The 8878-nt window shown below is 58.8% G+C and overlaps 1 protein-coding gene across 1 annotated transcript; it reads left to right on the top strand.

Moving 5' to 3' along the window:
• The first annotated feature begins 3983 nt into the window (after nucleotides 1–3983).
• WNT10B (Wnt family member 10B) lies at nucleotides 3984–8371 on the top strand. The gene is made up of 4 exons (XM_030763106.2): nucleotides 3984–4101; nucleotides 4224–4486; nucleotides 6261–6634; nucleotides 7255–8371. The coding sequence occupies exons 1-4, from the start codon at nucleotides 4028–4030 to the stop codon at nucleotides 7711–7713; spliced, it is 1170 nt and encodes a 389-aa protein (XP_030618966.1). The 5' UTR covers nucleotides 3984–4027; the 3' UTR covers nucleotides 7714–8371.
• The last annotated feature ends 507 nt before the right edge of the window (nucleotides 8372–8878 follow it).

Raw genomic sequence — 8878 nt, 5'->3', positions numbered from 1 at the left:
ACCGCCCCCCTTGAAATAGAAATGAGAGAGATATGTCAGAGGGGAGAGAGGCTTTACCTAGATGGGGTGTGGGGAGGAAGCAGGGGGCCAGGGCTGAGAGTTATTGGCAGAGGAGCCTACCTTCCTTTGAAGCACCAGCAGGTGGCACTATCTCCTTGGGCTGGGAAGGCATCAGTCTCTGGTAGAGAAGGGGGCAAAGTTCTGTCGAGGGTAATCTCACAGATATGTTGGGTGGGGGTGTGGGGGGGTTCTCGGGAGTCCAGCGTAGTCGGGCTGCGGAACCTCTGGTGCCTCCGGGTGGTGGCCTACGGTGCTGCAGCAGAAGGCGTGAGAGGCGGAGGGTGGGCAGCGCAGCTGAGCTCACCGCCGCCGCGGGCGCATCCATCCCTCCAGGGCCTATAATTTGGGTTCCCCGGGCCTGGCCGCCCCTATCAGCGGCTCAGCAATAGATGAGTCACCCGGGACCCTGGGCCAAGGCAAACACGGGGTGGGGGGAGGAGGGGGAGGAAGAGGAGGAGGCTTTCGAGACTGTACTCAACTTTAGCCGACGCCTCAGTTGCTCGATCCCCCAATCTCTCTTTTCTTTGACCCCCGCCCTATAGGGCCCCAGTGTTCTTCTCAGATTGCTCTCGATGCGTCCATCCCCATGATGGGAAGGCAGCCCCCTACCCTTCCCATTGAGGGCAAGGGGGACCAGCTTGCTCCCATTTCCCTCCCTGAAGCAATGACAGTCCCTCACTTTCCCCCTGCTGTCATGGCCCCAACCCTTGTCAAGGTCCCTCTGGTTCCCGCCCCTCTCCTTTCCTGGAGCTGGCCGCGTGCTTGGGGTATTAGGCAATGGGTGTGTACCCGCAGCCCTCTCCAGGCCCCGCCTGCCACACCACCCTCCAGCCGCCTGCGGGTCAGTGCTCAGGCCAGCCGGTCGGGCCAAGGGCACTGGGGGCCAGCTCAGGCCACCCAGTCTGCCTGCCTGTGGCCTCATGTCCCAGAGCTGGGCTTCTGCAGGGAGAGGGAACAGGAGTATGGGTCCTTGGACTTGGGATAGGCCAGCTTGGGGAGCCCTGGGGTCACTAAGAAGTTGTAATCTGTGGCAGTAGTTCTGACCCTGGCCCTTCCTTGGCACCTGGCTATACTGCAGCCCAACAAGGGTAGAATAAGAAGGAACAGTCTGAAACCTGAGAGAGATCTGGAGACACATGGAGAAATACGAGTGTCCAAGAGGTCCCCCTGTGGGAGAAGAGGGGCATAGGAAACCTCGTCCCCCCCCTCCAGGGCCCTAGGTAAACTTCCAGGCTGACATCCAGGGAGAAGGACAAGGACACTGGTGAGGATCACCGAATCCAGGTGTAAGGACAAAAGCTACTGAGTCAGGGTGCAGATTCTGGTGGCCTCAAAAGCCACACACACGGTTTGGTTATTGGCCCCTAAACAGGAAGGAGGGGCAAGAGCTCTAGGGCTCCTTCTCCTATACTCCCCTCTCCCCCCGAGGTAGGACAGCAGAGAGAAGCAGGCAACCCTCTGTGGTCACAGCTGTCCAGTGTCAGGACCATGGCGGTTTCACCTCCCTAGCCTGCCTGAGGCCTGGCACATAAAGGTGATTAATACATTTCCCAACAGATGAAAGTCATTAATCTCCCTCAGACAGCTTCGCCCCCCTAGGCAGCAATGCCCCCTGCAGCACGGGGCAGGACCTGCAGCCACACAGACTGGAGGCTGGCTGCCCAGCAGAGCTCCATGGCCAGTACCAAGGAAGCGATGACTGGGGCTGTGGGTTTCAGCCCCGTGGCTCTGCTTCCCCGGGGGGCCTGTCTCTGAGTCAACGTGCCAGCCTTGGGCGCGCGGGGCCAGCGGTGCCTTGGGCTGCGGTCTGGCAGGGGCGGGGGGCGGCTGGGAAGCCTGGGGCCCCTCTCTGGCAAAAATAGCCCACAGTGGTTAGAGCTGGGAGGGTGAGTCAGGCAGGAGCGCAGCGGCGCCTAACCCCTTCGCTGCCACTGGGGCTCCCTAAGGTGGTTTGCCTCCGTATGTGCAACCCAGGATCAGGCTCTTTCCCTGGCTGTCCTTGGGCCGGGCTCAGCTTGGGATCCCGAGGCCCTCCTCCTCCCACGTGAAGCAAGTCTGAGAGTCTGGAGCAGGAATATGGGCCACGTGGAGTGCAGACCCGGGATCCTAGGAAGGGCAGGAGACCTCTGCTGGCAAGGATGTCTGTAAGCCAAGGGGAAACATTGGGGCAGGCTGAAGATCTCTGGAGCTACCCGAGCCGCTGCTAAAGCCAAACTCTGAGGCCAGAGCTGACCCCTCCCAAGGGGCAGGCGTAGGGCTCGGAGGTGGGCGGAAGCCAAGCCACCCAGAAGGGAGCTGCTCCTGCTGGCTCCGATTGCCCTGCACTGTGCTCTCTCTGAGGGCTCTACCCAAGACTGTCCAGCGACAAAAGCTCGATCTCAGCTCCATCTTCATCTTCTCAAGGGCACCTTGCAGCCATCCAGCTATCAGTGGGAAACTGAGGCAAAGAGAAATGACCACTTGGGACCAGGGTCCTGGCTCCCTAGACTGGGTCACTGCACCCTTCTTGCAGCCTGGGCAGTCCCAGAGCAGGTGAGCGGAACTCTGGCCCACCTCCCCCTTCAGCGGGGCCAAGCCTGAACCCAGGCGTCGGGGGAGAGGGTGTGTGTGTGCGCTGGGAGGAGGGGGAGCGGCTGGGCTCCCCGGGTCATGGCGGGGGGTGCGAGGAGTGGGGTGGGGATGCCCCGGGCTCGGGGAGGGGCCGCAGCTCTGTCAGCCGCGGCAGAGCCGCCGGTGAGCTCGGTGCGAGTAGAGCCAGAGCCCCCAGTTCTTTGCTCGCCCGCCTGCTAGCTTTCTCGATCACTCCCTCCCTTCCTCCCTCCCTTCCTCCCGGCGGCCGCGGCGGCGCTGGGGAAGCGGCGAAGAGGAGTGGCCCTGCCCTGGAAGAATGCGGCTCTGCCGAGGGGGCAGAGCCCGACGCAGTCTCCCCACGGTTTGAACAGCCCGAGCCCAGGCTACCCAACCGCGCCGGTGGCGGACTCCGCACGAGAGCAGCTGGAGGTAATCGGGACCGGGAGAGCAGGGAGGGCAGGGGCTCGCACACGGGGACGAGACGGGCACAGTGGCAGTCAGACAGACGGACACGCATCCGCCCACGGGGGCACAGAGATGCGGAGAGAGCCAGGGATATCGCCAGAAATAAAGACACCGCAAATAAAGGAGTGGCCCCAGATTTGGAGGGCAATGAACGAGAGCAAAGGGGTGGGGACTGAGACTGGGGACCTGGTGGGGACCAGAGGGGCGATGCTAGGAGGAGGGGAACATGTAGTTAGGAAAGGTGGCAGATGAAGAAGAGGTCTCAGCTTGCGCCACGGTCCCTTTCAGGAGGGAACCAAAGTCCCTTCCCTGACTTGGCCGCACCTGGAGCCTCCCCTCGCTCCCTACTGGGGCCGAAGCGGGCAGAGTGGGATGGGGACCCCATTTCTCCACCCTTTTCAGAGAAGCTGCTGGCCTTAGACGGCGCCTGGAGGCGACAGCCCCCCACCCCCACCCTGCCAGCTGGGGGTGGTGGGGAACCCCCTCTCGGTCCTGCCCAGCAGCCCAGTGAGAGGGTGAAGCTGTGTTGGGCAGGGGAAGCCAGTCTTGGGGCCCTTGAAAAGGCAGCGGTGGGCAAGGTAGTGGAGAGCTGTTTGTGGGTCTATACCTCTGTTTGCACGCGAGTGTGTCTGTGTGCCAGGCATTGTGTCTGGCTAGATTGGCTCCAGAGCACTAGCATAAGTCCCAGCTTCTAGGCGGGGACTCTTCCTCCAGGGCCCAGGTACTCTGGGAATCAAGGCGTGATCTTTATTGTTTTGTTTGAGGGGGGTGAGAACGGTCGGTGGGGTGGCACTGGTGAGTTAGGTGCCCGAAGCTGAGCATCCTTTGGTTGCCTAGGCGAGCCACCCTATTCCGGAGCCATCCTTAAGTCTCCCTGTCCCGCAGGACCTGACCGATCTGCCCACCAGGGCCTTCGGGCCCGGGATTCGACATGCGGGAGGAGCCGCGGCCGCGGCCTCCGCCCTCGGGCCTCGCGGGTCTCCTGTTCCTGGCTTTGTGCAGTCGGTGAGCAGTTCCCCTGTCACCCAGCCCACGAGAGAAAGCCCTGGGCTAGAGGCGGGGCGGGAGGAGTCAGAGGGGGCGCGAGGCCTGGACCACTGACCCTCAAATGCCTTCTCGGTTCCCAGGGCCCTAAGCAATGAGATTCTGGGTCTGAAGCTGCCCGGCGAGCCGCCGCTGACCGCCAACACCGTATGCTTGACGCTGTCGGGCCTGAGCAAACGGCAGTTAGGCCTGTGCCTGCGCAGCCCCGACGTGACGGCGTCCGCGCTTCAGGGCCTGCACATCGCGGTCCACGAGTGTCAGCACCAGCTGCGTGACCAGCGCTGGAACTGCTCGGCGCTCGAGGGCGGCGGCCGCCTGCCGCACCACAGCGCCATCCTCAAGCGCGGTGAGCCTGGCGGGGCGGGTCTGTGCCGCCGCCGGGGCTGGGGGGCGGGGGGCAGGCCGAGGCGAGCGGAGGCGGGAAGGGACGAGTTCACGACTCCGGGAGGGGCCTCTCCGGGAATTCCCCCCGGAGCCGTGCGCGGAGTAGGGTCTGGCCACCCGTCTGGGGCCCCGAGCTTCTGACTTCCACCAGCGCACTGCCGGCAAGGCAGCTGGGTCCCTGCTCCCCTACCCTAGGCGCCCCCGCCCCTTTCCTGCCTCCGCCCAGCTGATCTGGGCTGCACCTGTGAGCAAGAGATGCCCCCAGCCCTGGAAACTTCAAATGCCCCCCTTCTTCCCCTCCCCCAGTTTTCCGTCCCTCCCTCTCCATGGGACAAGCCCAGGCTGGTGTCCCCAGAGCCTCAGCGGGGGTGGGGTGACGCCCCCAACCGTTTAAGGGTTAAACCTACTCCCCTAATTACTGGGGTTCCCAGGAGCAGAAGGTGGGAACAAAGACCCTGATGGCTTTGAAGCCGGGGAGCATCCCCCTCCTCTGTGCTGTGAGGGCCCCAGGTGGCTCTCACCTGAGCAGGTGAGGAGCGGCTAGAGGGGCGGAGAACAGGTCACTGCGGGGCCTGGTCTCGGGGCCCTGGTCTGAGAGGCAGCCCTGTCTCTTGCCAGGCCATGCCGGAGTTTACTCCCTAGAGGAGTAAACATCTTTCTCAGGCCCAGCCCAAGGGTGGGGGCAATACTTTGGGGACCACAGGGTTAATAGGCAGCTGCCATCTTCAGGGGAATTCCCAAGACTTGTGCAAACAGCTTCCCCCCTGGAGGGCTGGGGTTGGAGGATCAGGAGGCTGGGCCAGGAGCCCTGCATCCTGGGGTGGGAGAGGCCTGGCCCCTAGAGAGGTGCTGTCTCTCATCCACTCAGGGCTCCAGAGAGCCCCCGCCTAGAAGGAAGTGAGGGACCCCCTCCATTTCCACAGGGCCTGGTGTAGGCGAAGGCTTTGATGCCTAAATGAGAAGCATGTCTATCTAAGCCTGGGAAAGGCTTGTCATCCTGAGCCTCTGTGACCCCCAAAACATAACAAAGAAGTCAACATTTTAAGAGGGCCTTAGGGAGAATCACCCACACCTCTCTCCCTCTCCCAGTGTTTTATAGAGTAATAGCAGGTTAGGATAAACATAAAGACTAGTCTTAATGGGCAAATATAAAACTAGAAGCTGGAAAGAGGAAGGACAGCCCCACAGCTCCCATACTTTGGGGATGTTGGAGTGGTGGAGGGTAGGTTGGTTAAAAGACTGATTAAAATAACCTTGAATTACACACACACACACACACACACACACACACACACACACACAAAACCAAAGGACTCTGCTTCCACCCCACCTGCAGGGCTGGGGAATTTCTAAGGCTTTCAGATGTAGAACTGAGTGAACACATCTTCAAAGACCTCAGGGACTCTCTCTTAGTCATCTCTCAACCCCAGGGGTCTTTCCCTTTAGGCTAGCTCTTTCATCCATAACTGAAAATCCCAGACTTACAGAGCAAGAATGGGCCTCAGGGATGATCTCAAACCATCCTCTCCCTTTAAAGATGAGGAAACTGAGGCTCTGTGCTCTCTCGGTTCCCTTGCTTCCCGTGTGACGTGCTCCCAAATTACTCAGCTGGTAAAAGGCAGGATCAGGAGTCAGGAGTTTCTGGAATTGGAGTGTGGCTGTTTATTTCCGTTGCCCTCCTTACTGTCAGCTGCCTGTCAGACTTACCCCTACCGTCATAACCTTTTCATCCCCAGGTTTCCGAGAGAGCGCTTTTTCCTTCTCCATGCTGGCTGCTGGGGTCATGCATGCGGTAGCCACGGCCTGCAGCCTGGGCAAGCTGGTGAGCTGCAGCTGCGGCTGGAAGGGCAGTGGCGAGCAGGATCGGCTGAGGGCCAAACTGCTGCAGCTGCAGGCACTGTCCCGGGGCAAGAGTTTTCCCCACTCCCTGCCCAGCCCGGGCCCTGGCTCAGGCCCCAGCCCTGGCCCCCAGGACACATGGGAATGGGGTGGCTGTAACCATGACATGGACTTTGGAGAGAAGTTCTCTCGGGATTTCTTGGATTCCAGGGAAGCTCCCCGGGACATCCAGGCACGAATGCGAATCCACAACAACAGGGTGGGGCGTCAGGTATGTGTGTGCAACTTGCCCTCCGTCTCCCTAGCTTTCGAGGCCTGGCTAGATCTTGGGAGGCACAGCATAGTAAGAGGATGTGGTGGGTGATTGTCACTCACCAGCTGGGTGGCCTGGAGCAGAGCAAGTCACTAACCTCAGTTTTGCGTCTGTAAAAAGAGTCTAATGATACCTACCTTACAGTGTCATTAAGACTGAGCTAGCAAATAGAGCACCCAGAATAGTGCCTAGTCCTTGGCAGGTGCTCATTACATGGTAGCTATTATTATAGCTGTCTTCCCTACAGAATTTAGGGGTGCTAGACTCCCTGGTTTAGCAGTGCTCACTCTGGAAAGAGCACTGGACTGGAAGTCAGGACAACTGGAGCTGAGTCCCGTTGCCAGCTAGTTATTGAAGATGCGCAAATTACACTCTGCTCCGGCTTCAGTTCTGCAACCATAAAATGAGGGAGTTGGGCTATTAGCCAGCCTCGAAGTGCCCTTTCTCTTCTGATATTTCCTTGTCATTCTTCCCTCTATTTGTCCCTCTGTGCCCTCTGTTCCCTCCCCTCTCCTGTGCCTCTGTGCTCTGTCCATTTGCTGCCCTCCGCTTTCACCTCTTCCCTGCTGATGCTCTAGGTGGTAACTGAAAACCTGAAGCGGAAATGCAAGTGCCATGGCACATCAGGCAGCTGCCAGTTCAAGACGTGCTGGAGGTCAGCCCCAGAGTTCCGGGTGGTAGGGGCGGCCTTGAGGGAGCGGCTGGGCCGGGCCATCTTCATTGATACTCACAACCGCAACTCTGGAGCCTTCCAACCCCGCCTTCGTCCCCGTCGCCTCTCAGGAGAACTGGTCTACTTTGAGAAGTCTCCTGACTTCTGTGAGCGAGACCCCACCATGGGCTCCCCAGGCACGCGGGGCCGGGCCTGCAACAAGACCAGCCGCCTGCTGGATGGCTGTGGCAGCCTGTGCTGTGGCCGCGGCCACAACGTGCTCCGGCAGACACGAGTTGAGCGCTGTCATTGCCGTTTCCACTGGTGCTGCTACGTGCTATGCGACGAGTGCAAGGTCACAGAATGGGTCAACGTGTGTAAGTGAGGGTCAGCCTCACTGAGGGGCTGGGGAAGGGGAGGGGCACCCTTGCAGCCTTTTGCTCTGATTTCTGTCCAGGGTCAATCTTGGCCCCTGGAAGCTCAAAGTATCTACCTAGAAACAGCTTTGGGGGTGGTAGGGGTCAGGTGGAGTCTGTGATGTGTGGCCTTCTCCCCCACAGTAGGAGGGCCTTGAGGTGGAGCTGTCACCCTCTTCTGCTCCTTGAACATCTGAATGGACTAAGATGAAATGAACTGTATTGCCCCCCTCTACCCAACCTGGGGTCCCTTTAACTCTCATTCACACTCCTTTTGGCTGGGGAGTCCCTATAGTTTGACCACTCTTTTCTTTTGAGGGATAGCCCTAGGCATTGTGTGGAGCCATAAGACCTGTATCCAGGAGACCACTCACTCCTATTTGCTTGTTCCCAAACTCCTTTACTGCAGCCTGGGCCCCCTCTTAGCGAGTAATGGGAGATGGTTGCAGAGAGGTTTTTCTTAGGGAAGGGACAGAGCACAGGGCACTCAAAAACCCTGAAAGTTGTCTGTCTAGGCCCTTAGGGAAGCTGTCTCCCCAATTCAGATGATAAAGGGAACCCTCCAAAGGAAGAATTTTACCTAAGATTCTCTGAGCCTCTTCTTCTTTCTTCAGCAGTGGGGGTGGGAATGGATAATTTATTGTACCGAGACTTGTTCTTGGTTCTTGTTTGTAACAAAAATAAATTAAGTTACTGGACCAGTGAATACAGATGGTGATATTTCTACCCACACTTGGGATCCCAGTCCTGGATTCTTTGCCGGGTGATTTCTCCTACCCTCCCACACTCAGTGACTTTTTGTATATCATGCCTGGTTCCACAAAGGATTTCAGATGGTCTTCAGGTGACCTGGCGACTTTTAGTGTGGAAAAACCTGGGCGGGGCGGGGGGACTTCTAGGTGTGAGGGACTAGAGATGTAAACATAGGCCCTATTTACGTTCTCTGGGCCTCAACTCCAAATTTTGCCTTGGTCACTGCCCTAAAACAGGGGTTGGCTTTTTTTTTTTTCCCCAGTAAAGGGCTTGATGGTAGATACGTTAGGCTTTTGGACTTTGTTGAACCTACTCAACTCTGTCATAATTACTCAAAAGCAGCCGTAGACCATACATAAACAAATGGGCATGGCTATGTCC

The sequence above is a fragment of the Delphinapterus leucas genome, chromosome 11 (assembly GCF_059928025.1).
Source record: "Delphinapterus leucas isolate spDelLeu-1000000601 "Yukka" chromosome 11, BTC_Dleu_Yukka2, whole genome shotgun sequence".
NCBI classification, from domain to species: Eukaryota; Metazoa; Chordata; class Mammalia; order Artiodactyla; family Monodontidae; genus Delphinapterus; species Delphinapterus leucas.
Note: the sequence above shows the minus strand (reverse complement) of the source record. Positions and strands in the feature narration are given on the sequence as shown.